This window comes from Telmatherina bonti, assembly GCF_933228915.1.
Source record: "Telmatherina bonti genome assembly, chromosome: 3".
Taxonomy (NCBI): domain Eukaryota; kingdom Metazoa; phylum Chordata; class Actinopteri; order Atheriniformes; family Telmatherinidae; genus Telmatherina; species Telmatherina bonti.
In genome coordinates, this window is record NC_136621.1 from 15,188,417 (window position 1) to 15,213,250 (window position 24,834).

Here is a 24,834-nt window from a genome sequence, read left to right on the forward strand (position 1 = left end):
TTCTGTTTCCTTGGATTTATTGGGCAACGTGTAGTGCTTTTAGAGTCCTCTGTCATATAAAAACACCAAGATTCATGGCGGCTCCCACCAGCTATTTCGTTTGGTTGTCTTCTGTTGAGCTCATAGCTCCTTCTTTTGTTTGCAATAACTCAACAAACCTCTTTGGGCTGACAGCCAGCATTTTCACTTTCATTTCTTTACTTGTTGAGCATAAAATAAAAAAAAGAACACTTTTCCCCCCTCAGATATTCTATGTTTGTTTGGTGGCAGAATTTTCACCTGATAAGCCATAAAGATTTGATGTTTGTCTTTGTGCCTTCCTCATTTTCTCGACTATCTGTGTTTTTGTGTTTGAATTGAACTCAGTTCAATTTGTATAATTCATGTTCAAATATTATAGGCATCTTAAGGAATTCCAATCAATTGTGTGTTTATGTCCAAACACTGCAGCCTGGTGCTATCACAGCCAATGTTGAAAGTTATCCGACTACATCTATATTTATTCTTAACCAGCAGGGTTAAACTGTAGTCTATGTCACCCTTGCAATGGATTTTGCGAGTCCTGGTTGTTGGGGTCTCTATGGATCTGCCAATTAGAGTTTTCAGTGGGTGTATTGCTGCAAGGAGAAAATAAATTTGAAATGGGGAGTCGTTCAAAGCTGTACTTCCTCCAGACAGTCACCCATCTTGAACTGGGTCCTGACTGTGCAGAGATTGCTGAGAGATGGCTTGCGGGATTACTCCCACTTGGTAGTTCCACACCGACCATGGGACCTGGGCAGTTACCAGGTTGCTGTCAATGGTGCAGAGCTGGTCTTCTGAAATGACAAAAAGACATTGGCGTTATGCATCGTCATCACTATATGAGGCTGAAAAGTCACCCGGCACCTGGCACGTTGAACAAATGAAGACAGGTGATGCAGAGAGAAAGCTGGTAGCTATGCAAAGTTAGCACTACTGGGAGAGGAGCAGCACTTGTCAAAAACACCATGATGTCAAGGAAATTGGTGCTATACTAGAACATGAGCCTGTTTTAGAGTATTACAATGTGAAATGTCTGAAAACAAGAAGGAATTTAGTTATTTTCAGTGAGCCATAAGGAGCAAGGATTCGTCCCACTTTCAAAGACATCAATGTTAGGTTAAATGGTCCATTTAAAAATTTCCTGGGTGTCAGTGGTTGTTTGTCTTGCTTATGTTGATCCTGCGATGGAATGGCAGCCCTCCATGTTCTGGAAATGAACAAGGCATTATAGAAAATTGATAGTAAATAAAGTTTGTTTTGGAATCATTGCAAAGTTTACATAGTTAACAAGAAAACAATTAGTTGGGACAACTGGGCCTTTTCTTCAAACCTTAAGACTTTGACTTGGCCTCAAAACTTGTTTTGAAATTTTGAGCTCAGGAGTTGCTGATTCACAACACGAGACATTGCAGTTTAATACTGAGACAAAGCTTCTGGCTTGTTCCGTGACTTCATCAGCCTTTGGCATCATGGAGCCTCATGACATTGAGGTGAAATGTCTTTTGATGTCTCGTTGCAGATTTAAGAGAAAGTGGGAGGGGGTGGGCAGAAGAGTTAGTCACCACCTCCGATGTCCTCAAGTCCCAAACCTATCTCAAAAATTTCTGCTTTCCTTCCCCAATTCTCCTGTCACTTGCAAATACTTTGGATAAAATGTATGTAATTGTCACAATTTTACCTGTTAAGATTTTACAGAATTGAAAATTGTACAGTTGGAGCGTAACAATTTTAATATGCAGAGCCGACAACGCTACGTAAGCTTAGTGTGGATCATTACCATCCCACGATTTTCATGTATGGATTAAGACATCAATATATTTTGAACATGTGGAAAAACCTATGACATGTGTCCTTGTGTGATTGGAGAGGATGTTTACATCTGCTCTACCTTCTGTTAAAAGGTAGAGTGCAAGTAATCTCTACCTTATAACTTCTTCCTCCGTCTTTATGGCTCATTTCAAAAGTCGCTCAAAGAACATCAGACATGTTATCATGTTTGATTAAATTACCATGTTGTATAAATATTTATTGTATGCTTATTTATGTTTCTTGTTTTATCTCTTTGTATGGTTTCATAGCAGGTGTCGTTATCTGCTTTAAAACAAAAGAGACACAAAAGAGCACATTTTGCTATAATCTGGCAAGTTTATGTCTCTTGTTTGGTACTTGTGTTCATGAACCTGCACTGTCCCAATAAATAAACAAATCAAATAAAAATATGTAAATATCGATATATATATTTTGCAAACAGGATATGCAAACACATAAATGCAGATAGTTAAATATTCATCAGATGACATTGCAACAGTTTGAAGCAAATGTTTAAAATAACTATTTACTGACGAAAGAACAGGAAGTGTGAATTTCTTGTAATGAACAGAAAGTCCATGGCAAGGTTTCCTTATGTATTCAATGTTATTTTTCATTAAATCAGGAACTGTCTGACAGTTTCAAATAGTACCCAATGGAACATAATTACCCAGATGCCTGGGGAGTATTTGTTTAGCAGTTTTTGAAGGTTGCAGTTCTGCTTCAACAGTGAACTGAAACATTTTAAAATGTCCCTTTCTTTCAAGATGAAAACCAGGTCGACTGATTTGTCTGCTGTTGTTTATCTCAACATAGGAAGAAATGATTGATGTAGCTTTAAATGAACACATCCATCTGCCAGACATGATTTGTAAACTGTATTCTTAGGAGATAATATCAGTTTAAAATGGGAAAAGTAAATAAACAACAGCTGACCTATTTGTTCCGCTTGATGTCATAAACTGTTCGACGGGTAACAACATGGTGTCACACATTTATTTTCGGTTTACTTGTCTGCACATTGAAACCTATTATAAATATTTGTTCCATTTAGTTAAAAAGAAAGTTCATTGTTCTTTTGGACTGCAAACTGTAGCAGCATAATTTAATAATTTCAAATTCAATTTTCTCTGCTAATATTCAACGTACACCCTTGTGTACACAGTCTTTTGAGGCGAGAAAACCAAATAATTTTCACTGAAATCCAATCGAAAGTGCAGTCTGGCTTCCATTCAGCTCGGAGCTCTGCTACAAAGGACCAAATTCTGCTTTTAATTGAGCACTAAAGCCATCACAGTTTGCAGTGAAGGTGCCACATTTAATTGAGGAGAGATGTCAGCTTCACAATTGGAAGACTCAACTTCAGTGCTCCTCAGAGCCTGGTGAGAGTCTGCAAAGTCAATGAAAGCCCTGAACTTTCAGACAGCATAAAAAAAAAAAATGAGGGTGGGGATAGAGATAGGGGGCAGGAAAATAGCCAAGAGGAGGAGGAGGACGACTGAAGGAGCTGCATGAGGGAGTGGAAGAGTAAAGAGAACAGAGAAACGGAACAGAGACAGATATGTCCCCTTTAAGCTGCCAGAGAGCCTCCGCTACTGAATTACATCCAATCCAAGATGAGCAGACAGGTGCCTCCTCTGAGAGAGTTAGGGCCTATAATCCCCTGAGTTGATGATGAGAGCTCAACCTCAATGATACATCAGCCCAAAGGAGAAATTTAGCAGCTAACGCGTCATTCTTCGTTGCAAAATCCTGACACATTTATTACCTGGCTTTTCTGAGCGTCCCTATTTATAGCATAGCAGAGCTGGTTACAAAGAAAACAACAGGCAAGAGAGGAAGAGCTACACACTAAAGTTCCACTTTTTACATTTCAGTTCAGCAAAAGATAGAAACAAAACGGAAAAGAAAAAAAAAATTCTGTGCTGCTGTTTTGTCTATCGAAAATGGTCTCTTACACAGATTCTATAAATATTATTTTGCATTCATTCATTCATTCATTCATTCATTCATTCATTTTGTCTGATGCTGATCAATCTCCCCAACTCCACTCCCAAAAAAGGAAATAAATTAAAAAAAAAAAAAAAAACAATAAATAAATGAAGTACATAGACCAAATTGACACTCTGTTCCCTAACTTTTTCGACCTTTTCTCTCCTGTGATACAATAACAGCACCAAAGGCAACAGAAGGTTGCTGTTCTGGGAGCTTTTTTTTTTTTACATTTTTCACTCCTCACTGGCTTAAGACGTTGGCGAGTCTTCAGCAAAGTTTACTGTGTTTCTGTGGCTGAAATGGAGAAAACAAGAGGCCCGGCTGTCTTCCTGGCAATTCCAATAGCAAGAAAAGTAAATAATTCAAGCTATGATTGAATTTTTTAATGTCTGCATTAGTAAGAAAAAAAAAAAAAATCATTATTTCTTTATATGCAATTTCATTCAGCTTCCACAACATCAGAACGTGAAGAGTCATTTTTGAGCCTATCATGCTGAGAACAAAAATGACTCCTAAGATTGAAGAATGCTGTCTTTCAATAGCTGTGATCTGCATGAAAAGGAAAAAAAGAGAAAAAAAATATTTAGAGACTTAGGGAATCAAGCAGTGGAAGAAAATTGCATCTGTTTCAGTCAGTACAAGAGAGGCTATCGGACACACAAAACATACAAATAAGATTTCTACGACGTGTCATTTTTCACGTCAAGCAAAACATCCTGATTGATTTATATTAGCAAATATAATTTTGTGTAAATAATTTCATTTGAGAAAAAAAAAAAAAGAGCATTTATTTGGATAAGCTGCATGATGGCGTAGCAGTTAGCATCACAGCCTCATGCAAATATGTATGGGTTCTCTCTAGCAACTGTCCTCCCACCATTCAGACATGTGTTTAGGGTTGATTGGAGAGTCACTGTAAACTCTTTGTAAGAGAGAGTGTGAGTGGTTGTTTTTCTCTCTGTGTTGGTCAGGTCAACTTAGCAACATAGAGGTAGAAGTAGCAGCCTATTAGCTTAAGTTAGCAGTTACAGTTAGCCTCCTGCGGGGGACTCCAGGAGCTGATTGTCTCAGAAAAGCACAGTGTTTGAATCACTGAATTTTACAGTTGCTGTATACCATTGAATCTTTGTAGGAAGTTGCATCTATGTAGCGCCCCTACTGTCAAGCCACCAGTAATTATGTTTTTAGAGCTTGAAACATGTTTAATCTGGATTGTTGACCACAGTGTTTAAGACGGAATTTGACAATGCTGTGGTTCATCCACATAGGCCGTATATCACCAGGCCTTCTACTGGTAATGTATTGTCACGGGGCGGTAGGGATATGGACCCAAATGCAGGAGTCGGGAAGCCAGTATGCAGAACCCAGACGTAACTTTAATCCAGGACAAAGTGAAGGCAAAACTAACAAAATGAACCAACAACCACAAACTGAAACAGAGGGGTATAAATACACTGGAACAAAACGAGACACAGGTGAAACAAATTAAATGAACCCAGGTGAAACCAATGAACAGGAAATCAATGAAGCTAAACAAGAACCAAGAGAACTAAACAGGAAAAAACTACTAAATAAAACAGGAAACCAGAAACTAAGGCACTGAATAAAACCACATCATGACATGTATGGTCTTGTTTCCCCATCCAGTCAAAGTAAAATGTCATGTGGGCCTGTGAGTGCAGGTTGAAATCATTTCCTGTTTTAAGTAGCACTACATAACTTTCCAGCTTCATTAGACTAATTTTTCCATCCTGTCCGAGGCTCAAACTACACTGGTGATTTTGGGGGAGCATTTGGGCATGCACCACGACTTCAAAAGTCACATGCATGAACTTCTATATTAGTGCATGTAGCATAGTCAAATGTATGATCGCTGCCAAAAAAAACCTTCTGTTACCACTGGAGGATATGCAAAGAAAGACAGTAAGATGCAGAGCATGAGACAGGTTAAAACGTCTGGGTAACCTTTACTTGATGGAGATTGCTCAAAGACGAGCCAGTTTGGAAGACAGATGCCAAATTATCCGTTGTGAAGAGGTGCCAAAGTCGGGCTTTTACTGTGTTCAAGGAATGTGTAACCTTTACAATTTTTTATTTGTTTTTGGTAGTTTTTAGAGCAACTCCAAACAAATGGGTGTACAGCAAGGAGAAAATGGCATAAAAAAAAAAAAAAATCTTTAAATTCTTTGCTAGCTTTTTTTTGTTTGTTTGTTTTAAGGACTCTGTTTCTCAAAGACCAGAGTTGGCCGACCCTGCTCTTGCAGCGCAGCATCTCTCTATGTGTAAATGTGCTTACCTTTAGCCTATGTCCAACACCAAGTGACACATTTTTATCAGTCAGTTAGCTAAATGACTTCCATGAACCCCAACCATGTTGCTTAAAAAAGTTAAAATGATGTTTGTGTTAACATAGAATTAGCATTTGACTTTGCATTTAAAGTGTGTACAAACTCTTTGGTTGTTTTGATTGAAACCAACATGTGAAGGCTGGTAAATGATGAGATGCTGTATTTTCACTGGCTGCACACAACAGAGGGATACAAAGGATTTTAATAGAGCAGTCAAGAGGAAATAAAGTCATGAAGAAGCTTAAATTTTAGAGTGCTTGGCAGAAAAAGAAGAAAAAAAAAAACTTGGCCATATATCTTCAGCATATTATTAATTTAATTAAGTTATTGCAGAACCTGTTTTAGAGGTGCTGATGGATAAAGCAAAGTTATGTTGTTTTTTGACACTACACCTACCTAAGCTGTGAATTCTGAATTGTACTTTTCAACATTGAACATTTTACTTTTTATAAACCTTGTGTGTTCAGACTGCAGAAGTTGTCTGTTACATTTTCTGTATTTTCTTTGTGCAGATGTGCTCTGCAGCTCTATCCTCTCGTTTCCCTCGATAAGCAACTCATATCTCGTGTTGCTATTCTTACAAAAAATTTCATTATAGATTGTGATCAGTTCGTCTTTTGAGCACACTCAGCCTCACGTGAATGCAGTGATCTGGGTGCTTGCAGACTATTTTGATAAGTTTACTCATTTTATCACTAACGTTCTGAGACAGAGCGAAATGGGCACATCAGCTCATCTTCTCCTCCATGCTTAGTTGAATAAGTGAAAAGTGTGGTGGTCAAAATTAGAGCATGAACCAATACAATCAGGCTTTTATCTTTTTTTTCTCCAAGGCTACTGTATGACCTTTTCTTCCTCTAATTGGTTTATGAGGAGTCCCTCATGGCTGCACTGAAGCTTGGCCAGATAAGTCACGGATGTTTCAAACGTCTTTTTCTTCTTTTTTTTTTTTAAACTCTCTCCCTGGTGACAGCTGAGTCATTCTTCTTCTGCATTAGTTCTAAAACTAACTTTTTGTCCTTAACCGTGGAAAACACAAGGTTAATTTTGGCTAATGAATCAATTAAAATATATATTTTTGAAAGCAGATGTCTTTGAGAAAAATGAGGTTTTGTTCAGAAGTGTGAGCATTTGACATTAAACTCTTTGTGGTTTAAGGTCAAGTGATTCTCTTTGGTGAGGTTGGCGCATCGATCAGGGAATCAATGAGCTCTGTGTCTATTCCGCTGGTAGTCCTAAGAATGTTCTTGTCACAGTTAGGTTAGAATTTGATCCATGCAACCACTCTTGCAATACAAAGCAAATTAGTAAATGTCTAAAGAGCAATTTTTTAAATTAATATAATAAAGGGAGTCCTTTCTGGGCAAGTTTTCCCAACCATGTAATCTAAAAAGAAAAAAAAATCTAAATCAAGAAACAAAGATAATATGTATGTTACTGGATTAGTGAATAAAGTACCAAGTGTACATACACCTATAGATTTGACTATGGTGACCCACAGGAACCAGAATGTATGGAATTCAATATATTGCTTGGGGCTCTATTGACCTGAAAGCAGAAACAACCACGAATGGTTTGATTTGATTCAAAAGGAAAACATGTTTGCTAAGATTCCTTCAGCATCAAATAAGGTAATTTTCTAATGGTACACAATGCAAAATCTTTTGCATTACAGTCACCTTGCTGCATATTTTGAACAAAAGAAATGTTTGAATGGAATACAAACGATAGCTATATGACAACAATCTCTGACAGGGGGTAGTCTGGACAGTATGTCCCCATATTGAAACTAGTCTTACCTATTACTGGCCATTCTGGTTAAGTAACAAAAGGTCCCGAGAGTCCAATATCTAATACTCCTGAAACACCTCCAACAGGGTGCCATAAAAGACTACGAATCCAAAAACTTCATGAAAAATGGATGGTCTCATGCAAGCGCACGTAGGTGTAACAATAATTGTCACGTCTGTTTGTCTAGATGCAAGGAAAAATAAAAAAGGCTCACCTTTAAAAAAAAAAAAAAGAAAAGTAACAGTTTTATTTAGATTAAAAATATGTCAAAGCAGTAAATATCAATATTTCCAAAAGTTTATTTTTGTACAAACATGACAAAATTGGTATAAGGAAGAAAAAGCATACAAACACTGTGTTTGATGATATTCTGTAATCTTTGGTTGTAACCAGTGTTAGCAGCTTCAGCGTTTCTAGTTTGGTTGACTTGGTTTGCATCTTTGCAGATGATGTCATTGTATTTGCTTCATTCGATTTAGATTGGGGGCAGTATCATCTTTGTTGTGGGTCCTAATGCTGAACAGATTTACCCTGCTGAGGACAGATGATGGTTTTGTTTTAAACTTAGAATAGTGACCAAAATATTACAACAGCAAACACAAGCTTTTCCTAACAGGGTGTCTGGGTTCATGTTGTTTCCACCAAATCTTGAACCTTTCATCTGAACAGGAAGCTGAAATAAGAGTCTCTTAAAAACAGGCCACATTTTCATATCTTCTGTTGTCCAATTTTTGTTAGTTTGTGTGACGTTTTAGCTGCAGTTTCCTGTTTTTTTAAGCTGACGGATGGGCACTGGTGTCTTCTGCTGCTGTAGCCCATCTGCTACAAAGTTAGTATTCAATGTATGGTATTTTGTATACTTTGGTTTTAACCACTGTTAGTGGATTAAAAGTTTACACCAGCATTTTTGGCACCAACTATGGTCAAAGTCACTTTAATCCCCTTTCTCTCCCATTCTTCTGCTTGGTTTGAGCTTCACAGTCACCTTGACCATGTCTATGTGCATTGAATTACTGTCATGTCATATAAAACTAAATAGGAATGCTTTATATAGTTCCCAGTGAGGGCAGATTTTTTTTCTGGCATTTAAATAATTTGCTGCTCAGCAAAAGAATTGGAGGAACAACAAAAAGAGATAGATCCTGGACATCTGCCTTCACGTAGCTTCAATGACCCTGCCTTGAATAGGTGTCGTAAATGCTTAGGGAACATCCTTATGTAATATATGCATATTATAAGAAAACCCCTAACATATTTTACATGTTTATACAGGGCTTTGGGATGTTCTGATAGCAGCATCAGTCAGGACACAAAGCCAACTCTCAGAAATGACTCATTTAAAAAGCTTTGGCTGTGAAGGCACTCTGCATATCAAAGTGAATTATGCCGTGCAACACATGACAAGTGTTTTGGTTTGGTGGCTTTCTGTTGTTAGCACAAATTGATGCCTACTGCCCATGACCCATGATGGCACCTGATGATGAGCTGGGATACACGGGCTCTGTGAGGCTTGATTCTCGAGCGTGCCAGTTGAAATGCGGAGCAGTGCAGTCTCTGAAAATTCACCACTGTGACAGTTTTTACTTTCTGTGGAACAATGTCGTTTTATAGGTCTGTTTCACAGAAATGCACTCAGAGTTTTTTTTTCTTGTGCAGAAATGATTTTTTGTCCCACATTTTCAGTAAACGTAAAAAGTACAATCAAACAAAACCCAGCAAAGGTGATCTCAATAAGCTGCTATATGGGTATATTTTTCTGTCTAATTCACAACATCACAACGTATGTTATATTTTCACCATTTACAGATTTCATTTTCATCTTGTAAACTCAGTAATTCTAATGCTTTTATCTGCACCATGATTTCAAAGTTTCTCTTGCAAAAACACTGGCCTCAGATGCCCCCCCTTTTACTGCAAACATGGTCGATCAGCCAGGTGGAAGGTGTAATGAATGGTGTGCAGGGTGGCATCAGCAGAACACTTCAGTGTCTGCTAAACCAGCGTTGTCACAGCAGATGTCAATGTAAGCAGCTGCTGAGCCATCAGCATGCTGGCTTGTGCCAATAGATCAAGTGCTTGATGGATAGCTTAATGTCCCTAAGAGGACAACATATTACAATTTTAATTATGCCCAGCTCACTTCTGATGCTTTTAGTGTTTCTGCAGCGTCTCACACGGTGCACCTGCATTCATTCAGGATGTGTTATCAGCGAGTGAGCAGTTCTTTACCTCCCTCCCCCACACCTCACCTCCTACTCGAACCCTAATACATCCCTATCAGCACGTTCCATGGAGAGACAGAAGATGGTGTCAGAGCGGAGGGAGAAAAAAAATGTAATTAAGAGTTTAAGATTGGAGCCTGGTGTTAATCAGCTGTCCTGCTGCCTTTATGTTGTGTCACCTTAGAGACGATTCACAATGACACATGAAAAGGCCTGTAGTTGGAACTCGCTGCCTGTCTTCTCCTCTGCTCCTGCTGGCACCATAACATATTAACAGCGAGATGTTGTAATAAAGGGAATAATGAAAAGAATAATGTGGAGAAGAGGATGAAAAGTCTCCAACTAATTCCTGTTACTTATCTAAGGAATAAAAAAGCAATATGTCCCTCTAATCAGGAATGATGGGACTCGTTACCCATGGGTAAGCTAACCGCAGTGGAGGATGACTCATTGGTTGTTTCTGTATTTTAGAGAATAGGCCCTATAAAATTCACTTTCGTCAGCATGACAATGGCAATTTCACAACGGACAATTTCAACCTGTCTGTCAAACGTACATGCTTCCAGCTCTGCATAAGATTAAAAGTTCAGTTTGCTCAAACTGCATTTCTTAATGTTGGTTCAAAATCCATCTTCATCTTCATCTTCATCTTCATGCCGCTTATCCGGGGTCGGGTCGCGGGGGCAGCAGCCTATGCAGGGAAGCCCAGACTTCCCTCTCCCCAGCCACATTTGTCAACTCTGCGGAGGGGATACCGAGGCGTTCCCAGGCCAGCCGAGAGATATAATCCCTCCAGCGTGTCCTGGGTCTTCCCTGGGGTCTCCTCCCAGAGGGACGTGCCTGGAACTCCTCACCAGGGAGGCGTCCAAGAGGCATCCTGACCAGATGCCCGAGCCACCTCAACTGGTTCCTCTCAATGCGGAGGAGCAGTGGCTCTACTCTGAGCCCCTCCCGGATGACCCAGCTCCTCACCCTATCTCTAAGGGTGAGCCCGGCCACCCTGCGGAGGAAACCCTTTTCAGCCGCCTGTATACGAGATCTCGTTCTTTCGGTCACGACCCACAGCTCATGACCATAGGTGAGGGTAGGAACGTAGATCAACTGGTAAATCGAGAGCTTCGCCTTCTGGCTCAGCTCCTTCTTCACCACGACAGACCGGCGCAGAGCCCGCATTACTGCAGACGCCGCACCGGTGATTTCAAAATCCAAACAATCCAAATGTCCTATTTTCTCAGTTATCATCTATTACTTGACAAGTCCTCCTTCATCTTATGTCAAAAGTCCTTGATATTAAAAATAATGCTAAAACTAATACTAATACTAATAATACTAATACTAATACTACTACTACTACTAATACTCATAATAATAATCATACATCCATACATACATACATAGATACATACATGATCACCCCTCACTTTTTTTTCATCTTTGATCTACTGGCTATTTCTTACACCCAACAGTAACGCCATTCTGATCCATGTTCATGATCATGTTCTTAAGCCGAGCAAAGCACATTCATTTCCTTATGTAACGACTCTGTTTAGGATCCTATTGACTTTCAAATTTTCCTCTTTGCTTTCCAAGCTCTCCAAAATTTTGTTCCTTTTTATCTTCCGTAGTTCATCCATTATTACATGCCAACCCGAGTTAGACACTTTTCTTCCCAGATCTCAACACCATCTACCCATATGTCCATGTTATTGTTAAAATTCTTTATTTTAAAGCCCCTTGCCTTTGGAACTGTCTTCCACTATCCATCCATTAGGACTGCAACATAAATCAAGACTTTACCTTCATCCCAATTTTACCCAGCAGGATGTGTGTATTGCAAAAACTGCCTGAGCTGTGATAAATATCTGTCCTAATTTGCACATATTAAGTAAATAAAGCATTGTTCCATACGCTTCTGTGCATTTATACGCTGGCAAATCAAACAGACTCTTCCTGGATGCTCTATGTAGACGCTAATGGCTGCTGCAATAGAGCACATGGGGTGAGGGCTGTGGTAGTGGATGGTAATGACAGTAGGGATGAAAATGCAGATGCAGTAGAGCTCATGACTAAAACCAACAGCACGACAACTGTCTGGTACTGTTTTGCCTACAAGAGAAATGACACACTACAAACACAGGAACTCTGTAAGACATGGTGAACACTTGTGACAAGCACCAGAGGAAACATGTTTCATCTCAGCCGCCTCCTACAGAACAACCACAAGGACCTAAAGATGAACCCAGAAGACTTTTTGTGTGTTGCACCATCTTGTGGTAATGACACAGCCATTACTGAACACCCAGTACCCTGCATCTGCATGGTACAATAGCATGTATAAGTATATTTACAACTTTAGACAGTGGTCTGTGTTTACTGATGAGGGTACGTTACCTAGAGTTAACTTGTTTTTCATATCATTCATACTGCATTCATGTAAACTATGTTTCATCAGACAGAAACTGCTTTTAATAACTGACAACCCACACCAGAACATAAAACAGAGATCTGGTTGATTTATCAAGTGTTGAAAAGGAGACAGCTACCAACCTTGGCAAAAGCTGTCAGTTTTCTACTCTGTGTTGTCTAAAAGCTGCAGGACAAAATCTCACAAAATTGGGATTTGTGGGATTGGAGAAGAAAGTGGTTTCGGGAGGAGAAGTCGCTGATCTGCTTAGTAAAGACGGTGATTTAGGAGCGGGTTAGTATGCAGGTGTGAAGAGGAGTTGATGGGGTTCTTGTGTGCTGAAAAATAAAACCATTGGCAACAGCTGGCAGAGTTGGTGAGGAACGGGGAAGTGTGAGAGATGTGTTGGGATGCAGGCACAGAAAATTGGGGCTTTAGTGACATAAGTAATGCTTAAGTTCTCGGAATTTAAGCGCCCCATGATGACTAACCTTGTGATCATAGTCCTATAAATTGTAGAACAAGAACAAAGAAGACACAAAACGTGTCACAAACCTTGACAGCTACAGGTCTTAACATATCTTTGAGTGAAATTTACTAGTACTACCACTACTACTTCTGTCACTACTACTACTACTACTACTACTACTACTACTACTACTACTACTATTACTACTACTACTGTCACTACTACTACTACTACTACTACTACTACTATTACTACTACTACTGCCACTACTACCAATAATAATAATAAGAAATAATTAGAATGATAATAATAACAATTAATATAATTATATATATATATATATATATATATATATATATATATATATATATATATATATATATATATATATATATATATATTTTTTTTTTTTTTTTTTTTTTTTTTATTATTATTACCCAGATGTGTGCACATGTAAGTGTGCACCAGCACAAAACAGGCACATTACTGAGAATTTCATTTCAACTAATGAACAACAAAACAAATAGTTTTATGGGATTTGTTTGGATAATTTCTATGGAGACCTTATTTATGAATCATTACAGTTCTGTTTTGGAAAACATCCATTTGTAGCAACATTCACTAAAATCCTTCAGTACATTTTCATGGGATATGTTGGACACAATCGTATTCACATTCTGAGCTCAAACAGTGCTGATACCTATTTTTCAGCATGAGTAGCTTTCAATATAGGTAGCTTCTCAATTTTTTTCTCTGTTTTTTTTTTTTCTTTTTTTCTTTTTTTAATTAGTGAACATGCAGGGCTGCCTTTTCTATAAAAGTACTTCCCTCAGAGAAATGGAGATTCTTTGAACATCTTCCACACTGTCACTGTGGGCTCCCAATGAATGAACATGAACTCTCCAGTGCATTTAATGATATATATATATATATATATATATATATATATATATATATATATATATATATATATATATCTATCTATCTATCTATCTATCTATCTATCTATCTATCTATCTATCTATCTATCTATCTATCTATATATATATATATATATATATATATATATATATATATATATATATATATATATATATATATATATGAATATATACTGATTCTTTAGAACAAAGGAGAGTGACCTGCTTTGCTGCTAAGATACATTCTTACTGTTTCCATTCTTTTCCACAGTGAGATTGCAAGACGTCTTTTTAGTTTTGCTGTGATATGTGGCGAGCGTGTATCTGTGTGTCAATGAAATCCCACTACCTATTTTTCTATCTGTCCCCCTCTGTGTTATGATGGACTAAAGTCAGGGAGGCTTTGTTTTTCATGCACCCAGGCTTGCAGTGTGATAAGCTTTAGCCCCCCCAGTTCAGGCTCCACAGCCAGCCAGATAGTGTTTGTCTCGCTCGACTTCCTCAAGAGCTGGCCTGAGAGACGGATGCACCGTGGGAAAGAAAAATGGGCAAATAGGAAATTTTAATGGCTCCACGGAACACCAAAATAGCCCAGTGCAAATGGAGACTATTAATAATAATGTTAAAATGTTCTGCCATACCACAAACACATTGAAGACAAGCAGTTTTCGCTGAGCTCGTCCAAGATAACATAGATTTTCCTTTTTAATCTGCAGATATTTTTATGGCCTAATTAGGAGTTGGAATGTAGATGCTGATGTTTTGCATTGAGGAAATCTCACTCCAGTATTGTTTTCCCTTTCATCAGAGCAAATAAGCAGTAGCAGATACTTGCAAATACAACTGCGGCTGCATTATTGATTTATAAAACAGATGAATTATCCAAAAGCCTATTATATCATTCAGTATAGCAGAAAATGTTTCAGCAGGCATTTCGTGCAGCCTGCTAATGGAGGTGCAGCACAAAGTAGTGTAAGTGAAAGAAATTTTCCATTTCCTTCTGACTTTGCAGCATACACTTTTCAGCATTCTCATATCATCTTTGCTGGAGTATTTTTAGGCTCAAATTATAAATCTCCTCTGAAGACGGGAGCAGCGGGCTTCTCTGAGTTCTGGAAACGGTGGATCCAGAATGGCTAGAGTTCTGTGTGCGTTCGCAGCTGCTCTTCAGACAGCAGTTGTTATGGTAACGTTTCTATCTTCAGCCTTTGAAGCTGTGAGAGGATATAGTGTGTCTATGTGAAACAGCAGCACCTAAAACTTTTTCCCTTTTTTTGGAGAGGAAGAACATACAGCAGTTTTATCTGTGCTGGAAAGGTTATTCCTCCTACGGTTTGAGAGTCCAGCTGATGTGTTGTAGCAGATAGGCTCGCAATCTCGCTCCCACCATACAGGCCACTTGATTGGTTTATCAATTGACCTTTCTCTCACCCCGTAGCAGCACATTGATCCTTCAGTTCTTCTTTGAATGTCACATTAGCGGCTTGAACAGAAACTGATGTTCTACCAGTAAGTGATTAAAAAAAAAATGTCACATGAAGGGATGAACCTGAATATTGACTAAAGAAGCATTATTAGCTGATTTTTCTCATGCTAAATATACTCAAATATGAAACAGTAATGAGGGAAATGACTTATATTCACATCCATCAGCTGTGTTTGTGGATTTTATAGCTGTGCAAAGGAAAAAAAGATAGAAAAGACAAAAAACAGCAGATTGAAACACACCAAACATGATGAAGACAAACTTCTGAAGTTGCCTTTTCTCTATGGATTTGTCTTAAAGAGCAGCTTCATAAACGTCACGCATCCTTTTGCAATCAGCTGTTTGTCTCAGAAAACCATAATGAGAAATGTTGCTAAGAGGACAGACTAATGACTGAATGTCTTTATCCATTTAGTTTACCTCAAGTCCTGGCGTTCTTTTTTTGACATTGTCATATTTTCTGCTCTTTACAACCCTTGCAAAGATACTAAAGCAGGTGTAGCCAAAGTTGGTCTTTAAGCGCAGCAGGTTTTCGACGTATCCCTGTTCCAACACATGTCAATTCTAATAAAAGGAACCAACTACCAGTGAAGTTGTTCACAATGGATATATTCTTTTGAGTCTGTGTTGGAGCACGAATGCGTGGACGACCTGCAGGATGGGCTGGGCACCCCTGTACTAAAGGCTGTGATAGAATTTAGTAAATGAGTCTAAACAGTTGAGCACCCTTTGCTATGACACATTCCGTCCCTTTTCAACCCAAATGCAAACTATTCACATTGCTGCAGGTGAGTTTCTGGCTAGTGTTTGTCCTTGCGAAATGACTTCTTTGTGAGGAATATTTGTAACTCTATTTATGATTTTTTGAAATCTCTGCACAACTTATTTAATCACAATATTTTTTAAAGTCAGGTGTATGCAATTTGACACACAACTTTAGCTCCCAAGTGGATTTATTGATATTCTGTAGCTAAAACCTTCCTTAAGGAGTTGTTTTCTAAATGGTTGCTGCTAACCATTTTGCAATGGATTATGCACCACAGAAAGAAGAAAAATAAATCACTTATATAAAGCACCAATCAAAAGTTCTAATAACATACATAATATATCTTTATATCCCTATTCCATGGTTAAATGTGCAGATGTTTGGTTCAGGAATGGAGGCAGAACTGAGCAGTTGACTGATAACTGCATTGAGTCTGTGGTTTTGAACAGTCTTAAGGTGGAAGCTGAAGCTGATGATTTACCCACTGATCAATGATCCAATCCTCATCCATGTTCATACAATTAAGTGGCTCACCAAACCCCTTAAGGATGGAGTAAGGACCTTTTTCGTCCAGTAAAAACTCAGAGTTCTGGCAGTTTTGCATCAGCAGAAGCCAAATGAAATGTTTTGGGTACCCGGTCCAGGAGGCCTTCTAGAAGATTCCTCACTTTCTTTGAAATAAGGAGAAAATGATGGATTAAAAACAGGTCTTTCTCATTCCCTCCATTCAAGAGGGACACTAACCCCAACCAAACGTTAATGCTGGTCTATTTTCTGAGGCCAAAACAAACAGGCATTGATGGCGGCATGAAGACAAGGAAACTAAAAATCAAGGTAGAATAAAAGATGGAAGCATGAGAGGAGTGGCATTAGGACAAGAGATAACCATGGAGAAAAAGGAGCAAGTGAAGGTGAAGAGCAGCAGATTGGGCACATTATGAGGGGAATATGGGAAACTGAGAGAATAAAGATAACAGGTCTCTGCAAGGAGACTGAGTAAGGGAGAACAGTGCAGGGGGAAAGGAACAAGAAAAGCTCAGATAAAATAGAGATAAGAAGGTTTTACCTGGGAGGGGAATGAACAGGGGAACGAGGGAAAGACATACACTTGAAGGATGGAATAAATGAGCGAGAAGGCATATCGAGGAGAGAAGCTAAAGTGATTCAGATAGTGAGAGCGGGGGAATGGAAAAGTGGGAGTGTGAGGGCGCAGAGTGACAGAAAAGGAAGGAGAAAGCTGTAAAGAAGCGGATCGAGTGATGTCCGGAGGGGCCAGAGTGCTGCCACACCCTCTCTGATGAGGCCTCGACAGGGCAGAAACAGCGTTTACCAAATCCCTCCTTTTCATCTGCCTTTGTTTCTGGAGTGCTGCGTGTGTCTAATTTTTGCACTCAAACAGTTAAAAGATGCTTGCAACATTCAGATTGGTGAACTTCATCTTGAACCTTGTGTTTTCATCTTTTCTTTGCTGCATATGATGGTGTACGAAAACACTCACATCTCAAGGCTGAGGGAGCCCGTTTCTCTTTGTAGTATCTGTTTGTGCAAAGAATGTATTAGTGTGCTATTCTTCATCTTTTGCATATGTCTGCCGCTTCAAGTCTTTTCCTGAACAGCAGAGAGGCTGGAACATGGACTAACCAGCACCATTTCTTCTCTTTCAAATGCTCACATCATTTACAGCTGACATCAAGGCCTGGCATGGTGGTATTAGAGAGACAGCAATGTAGGGATTGCTCGAGGTGTTCGGAATCTGTGGAACAAGTCAAACAAAAAGAAACAGGTCATGTTGCACCATCCTTCCAAGCTCAAGGAACAAACTGTAAATAATTAATAGAAGCTAAATGCACCAGAAAATGCATGATCAAAGCAAAATACTTGTCACTAAATACATGGAATGTATATTACAAAATATATTGCGAATCAAGCCAAGAGATGGGTCCGATCCTACATCAGAAATGTCCCAGTTCATGTTCTTGTTGCCTCAACTGTTTGCCTGCTTTTATGAGCCATACTTTTCAACATCTTACTATGTATTTATCCACTTACAAACAAATCAATGAACGTCTCTGTCATTGTCATTCCAAATTACAAGAAAGCCTCCAAAGTTTCTCAGATTTCCCTTTATGTCGGCCGGTGGCAGCACAGCCACCAGCTGACATTGTGTCACATAAACAGCTCTCCCCAATTGAGAAAGTAATTGCTCGGTTGTTGACGCGCTACGGAGAGGCGGGGAGGTTTAATCACTTCCAGATAATGATCAGTTCCAGCTGCCATTCTGGTGCGGACTGTCTTGATGTATGCTGACTACTAAAAGCCCGTTGTCAGACATGAGATTGTCAGACGCATAAAGGGTTGTTTTGTTTTGAACTGAGCGAACAAAGCAGATGTTTTTTAAATTATTTCAGCTCCATAACATGAAAGGTTTCAGAAACCATGCTTGTAAGTTTTGCAAGCTGTAAATATGGAGTAAAGTTTTAAATCTCCTCTTTTCCTTTGATTATTTTGACGCTGTTAGACTCTGATTAGAGGAAAATACATTTCAAAGTAGGTTTAATTAAGTGAAAGCAAACTTTGTTAATCTAATGCAGATGTTTTATTCTGTCTTTTGTTTCCTTTCTTATCATTAAGGGTAACAGCATTGTTGTGAATCAAATGTGGGTATTATTAATGCTTAAGTTGGGGGCTTCAGCTGCTGTTCCTCATTCAGCATAAACAACATTGCCAGCTGCAACTTAGCCAGGTTTAATTTAACATCCTTGAAGCGCTGCCATAGACCCATACCTGACACTGAAAGCGACACCTCCTCAGGCCGTGATCACAACTAAACTATTGCTCTCCGAAAAGTGGAGCTGAGCATTCGTTCCTCCAAAAAGTCATTAACACTCATTAGCATGCAAAGAGCCGATGCAATATTCAAAATTGGGTTTGGCACTTTGACTTGGTCTTTGAGAAGAGGAGGGAGCATTTAGATATGCTAATAATATGTTATTCCCATACTCGGTTAATTGCTAAGGCTACAAGGCTAATGCAAGAGCAATATGACTGACAATTTGATTTTATAATTGTGTGTCAAGTAGGGATTGGAAATGCAGAGCGAGTACTTGAGAAACAGACACCTTGTCAAACAGTTTTCAACGTGTGCTGCAGTTTTGTCCTTCCATCACACTCGCCAAAAACCTCAGAAACAAGCATGTAAATAAGTAGTTGGAGTTGGCCCCGCTGCTACATTAAATCATCCTGAAGACATGTTTTTAGATGTTGTTCAGAAGCATTTAAAAAGACTTTTTGCTCCTGCTGAGGTCCAAAGTAAATTTCCATTTCAAACTGTAATGAAGGGGATGAGATGACTCATGTCTATGTGTGTCACCCTTCGCTCCAAGCAAAGACGACTACAAACCGCTGACAGCCCAAACACACTCATTTCCACAGTTGCGTGCAAAAGAGCTTTTCCAACAAAACTCACACACGATGCAGTTTTAGTATTCAGTGGGCCTGCATGGCTACAAACCATGTTTTTTTCTTATTGCTTCCACTCTGGCTGGCTCTGTAGCCTTTGTTGGCCCAAACCGTATGTTCACACTCTTAGTGGGAGGATTCCTACGGCATGTGGCACATCTTCCCATAAGTATCAACCAGGGTCGCTGTAAGCAGCTGGCTTGTTCTGAAGACATGCAGGGAACGAAGCTCAGAAAGAGGTTGGAAAGGTCCTGGAAAGCTGCAGGCCTGAGAGTTCCATGAAGGGCACTCCTTCTTTATTGAGTTTAATTTTGTTCTCTCCCAGCCTGAACGCTGACTTCTGTCAGAAGAGTCAGGGCCACAACTCCCACATCCCCTCCCGGCCAAGTGACTAAAGTCTAGCCAGTTAGGTTGACTGAAATGAGCAGAAGCTGGTTGTAGAGAAGAAAATGGATTGCCGTGGAGGCTAATGAGAAGGAAAAACAGTCATTTAGCCAGGGAATGTAAAGAGCTGAGTTACGTGATGAAGCCAAACAGCTACCTCACCAAAAAGGAGACTCAGTTTAATACGGGAAGGTATTTAAAAGACATCTTGCCTTATCTCATCATAGCTTAGCTAAGTTTAGCTTGTCTTATCTTTGTTCATCCTTTGTTAGATTAGCTAACTGTAGCATAGCTTACTTTACACAATTTTAGCTTATCTTATATGAACTTGACCTATCTAGCTAATAATAACAATAATAATAATAATAATAATAATAATAATAATAATAATAATAATAATAATAATAATATTAACAATAGCATATTTTATTCATAGAGGATTCAGGATACTCAATTCAATTTAATTCAACTTTATTTGTATAGCGCCACTTCACAACATTGTCACAGGGCACTTTACATACACGAATCAACATACACATCATTTCAAGCCAATTCATACATATCCTATAATAGAAACCAACTGATTGCATCGAGTCATGACTTCAATCCAATCCCACATCCTGAGCATGCACGAGGTGACAGTGGGATTGAAAAAAAAACTCCCCTTCAACAGGAAGAAAATCTCCGGCAGAACCCGACTCATGATGCATTATAGCAGGAAAGCTTAAAAAAAAAAGGGAAGTATGTTAAAAAAAAAAAAAAAAAAAAAAATTAATCATCAAAATTATTAAAATAGATACTTTTAGGAGACACACTCATTAAAATCATTAAATTCAGCTCTGAAGAGAGATGTTTTGGTGATTTTTTTCTTGGTGGATATTAACTGACTAACAACTTGCTAGCTATTAAAGGTCAAACTATTGGATGTGTGACTGATTTAAGGAGACGCAAACAGACAGAAGTGCTGGTGAACATTTTATTACTGCAGCTGTCATCACTTTTTCCTGCATGTGCAGAGTGGCCATGATGGATTTTGACATCGAGAAACTGTGCATTACCTTTGGTTTTCTAACTTTAAAAGTTGCCTGAGATGGTCGAGCTAAAACTTGGAAATTCAGACTGCCACCTTCAAATAAAATTTAAACATATGCAGTAAGACTGGATTTTCTCACTACATCTGTCTACATGCCCAAATCTCCAGAGGTCTACTGGGAATTTTCCCAGTGGATCTCTGGAGACCTCTGGAACTTAGTTGGTAATCTGCATGACAGGCAAAATTATATCCCAATGATTTTTATTTCACTGTACATTTCTTTGCAGACTATTTCTTCCACACACCTTTGACTTAAATCTGAAACCAAAAAGCACGAAGGTGGAAGTCGCCTGCTAGTTAAATTTATTTGGTGCAACGTATCCAAAGGACATCATGACATGACATTGAATTGTTCTACTGTGCTAGGCTTCAGCTGGTGTTTCCTCCTAGCTAGATTTTAAAAACTACACCTTCATAGATAGTCATATATGTACCAAGCCTACTGATGTCATCAACATAAAAAAAAAAAATTAAAAAAAAAGATTCAGGGCCAAGGATGCTAACAGGAACAACCAAGATAATTGACTGGTGGCCTTGCATTACCAGTGCATCAACAACTTGCCCACAGTCAGGATGACCTTTTGTTTTTCTTTCAAAAATCCGTTTCAGCACCCAAATTAGTTTCATACTGAAGTGTTGTGTTGTGGTAAATAATATCACACAGATAACGTTGAGGCAGATTATGTAACAGACCATCACGGTTTACAAAGTTTTGAGTTTTTGATGTCACAAGTATGTTTTTTTTTTTCTTTTTTTTAAATTTATTTGATTACAATGGCATTACTTTTGAAGGGTGTACCTGCTGTCCAGTCTACAGTAAGTTTGCTGTTTTCTAGTTAAACTATTCAGCTGGAGAACCCAGTAACTCAGTTAAAATAATTCACCTGAACATTTAAATAGTCCAATTATATATTAATTGCCCATAAATGTGTGCCACATGAACACGGCCACAAGTTGATTATTTTGTTCCCTCACATTTGTGATCCTGTCAATGTCACCAGATGGGTTGGGTAAATTGGAGCATCCTGATCCTGAAGAGGAGCGTTAGACTTCTGCCAGATGTCAGAAATTCTCCACTTCATCTTTGATGCCTCGTCACTCAGTTTAACTTGAAATGCAGTTGAACATATTATCTATCTATCTGTCTATTTTATTTAAAGCAGTGGAAGAAGAAACATGTCGATTCTACCTGATGTTTGGCCTCTAGTCACAACATTAGATTAATAATCCATATTCCGCCTTGCATCAAATGACTCCCTACCAGCTAAGTAGAGTAGAGATGCAGACACAGAACCTGCATCTGCATGCTGATTTTCTTTCTCATGGTGCTGTATCTGAGCTGCAGGGTTTCATACATTCACTATTAATCCTCACAGAAACATAATTACAGACTGTAAATGTAAGCATAGACACTTTTAGGAGGAACAGCAGTTGCCTTCCAACCGCAACGTCTGTGGATTGATTCTAGGATTTTCCCTACGACATGCCTAAGTATCCTTGGGCAAAACATTGAACCTTTATTGCTCCCCAGTGTGCCTTTCGGTGTATGACTGTGTGTGTGTGTGTGTGTGTGTGTGTGTGTGTGTGTGTGTGTGTGAATGTGACATGCAGTGTAAAGCATGCAAGTACAGGTCCACATAACATTTGAAATGTAAAAGAAAAGCTGAAAAAAGGTCACAAATATGGATTGATTTTACCGATCAATCAGATCAATGACAGCTCACTTCTCTTTCTTGCCATCAAAGTCAATCAAATAACTTGATTATCTCATTTTAATCAATTCTGAAGAGCTGGCCTTTTGGACTTTATAAACTTTTCATTTTCCTTCTGGAGTAAATAAAGTGTATTTCTTTCCGTTAATTTAATTTCTTTAAACCTCTCATGCATTCACACACACGTCGTTTCACATCAAGATTTCAGTTTAAGATGAGATTTAAATGAGGATTATAAAATTATGCAAAACCTTGTGCAAGTTTAACATTTGCTGCGTGATGTGTCGTCATTATTAGAATCATTTGCAACTGATTCAGTCTGTATAAAGAAGAGGAGACATGTCTTCAAGTCCAACTTGAACTTTTATACGAGGTCTTGATCAGAAGAAAGGAACGGGATGTTCTATGTTGCCACTTGGAGCTGATTTTGTGTCAGCAGAATTTCAGATCACATAGCAGAAAAGATTAAAAAAAAACTTCCCCTCATTTTTACAGTGTTTGATTTTTTCAGACAAACAATTACTTGGATAAACAGACACCAAAATCCTGGTGTTTCGGATTCATATATAGTGTTTGGGAATAAGCTTGGAATTAATCCTTTCATCAAACTCTTTGCAGAAAAGCAAACAGGTTCATTTCCTGAACTGTCGATTAGGGCTTAAGAGCCGAGCTCAGACAATATGACAAGAATCCATTTCATCTGCTTGCATCTGGAATCGCTTTCCTTCTGTCTGTGAGTTTTCAGCTACCAGTGGATCATGTTTAAACAGTGAAAGCTTTGAATGAGATCTCTCAGCTTTTAAAGTGTTGCTTCATAGTTCAGCTTCCTCTTTGCAAAAGCTGCCAACCGCAAACTCGCTTCATGCTTTCCTCACATAATGTTCGTGTCTTGATGAAAACCATAAGCGTTGATCCACCTAATTTATAGTTTGTTTGTTTTTTTTTTTTGCAAAGATCATGTTATAAACCTTTGACTTGATATTGTTTTGATCATTACCAATCAATTCCTCCCCTGGCTGTCTGTAACGTCATCATTTTGTCTGTTTACAGGTGATCCTGATTCTTACCAAACTGTATGACTTTCACATTGGCAGCGTCACTGAGAGCACGCTGTGGAGGTGAGTACAAAAGGGAACTTTATCCATAGTAGAATGAAAGTCTTTGAATATTATCTTCTAAGTGCCAGAAAGCTGAATTAGCAATGCAAGATGACTGTTAAAGCTTACTACCTTTCAGAAATGTGATTTATTTTCATTTCCAGTGAAATGAAACTGCACTGAAAATATTTGACTTTTTACAAATCCCCCCAAAAAAACAAAAAACAAAATCATATCTCTGCTTTCCCCTCTTACGGCTTCGAACTTGTTCTCAGCCGCCCCTCTGGTGAAGCGAACGGCGTTCTGGTGTCGTGCATGGTCAGACGGGGCACTCAGGTGTAGGACGCTGTTTTCCATGCTGTTGTTCTTCTGCATTATCTGATGTACTCGGCTTCTTCGCCTCTGCTGGGGATAAAACAAACACACACTCGCAAACACTCTTGAAACAAAGAGAGTGCTTGTAAAGAAGAAGACTAGACGAGCAGGAGGAGGGGTAACACATCCCTGATGAGTTGAAACTGCATAACCTATTTTCAAATCTGGATTACGAAACACACACGCAGTTGTTTATTTGTCTCACTTTCATAAAGCTGCTGTACAAATGACAGAGTTGTCCAGGGGGTAGATGTGGTATTTGTTAGGGGAAGCTGTAAAGATAAAGGGACAACTCAGGTAACGGAGAGGCAGAAACCTTCTGACAGGGGTTGTCCCATTATAGCTTAGCAACAATAACTAGGCCCAGAGGGTCTGACATACTGAAGGGGTGTGCCCAGGATCATCATTAGGGTGTGTTTTTCTGCTCTAACATAAGCTATTGAGAATTAATCTGCACTCAAATATCTTTAGGATGGATGG

General features: G+C 38.8%; 1 protein-coding gene across 1 annotated transcript in view; it reads left to right on the top strand.

Moving 5' to 3' along the window:
* sorcs3a (sortilin related VPS10 domain containing receptor 3a) overlaps positions 1-24,834 on the top strand; it is a gene marked incomplete at its 3' end in the record, with an annotated part of 284,577 nt that overhangs the window by 89,188 nt on the left and 170,555 nt on the right. The window contains exon 2 of the mRNA XM_079238262.1: positions 23,933-24,000. Within this exon, the coding sequence (XP_079094388.1) occupies positions 23,933-24,000 (68 nt within the window). The remainder of the gene's footprint in view (positions 1-23,932; positions 24,001-24,834) is intronic.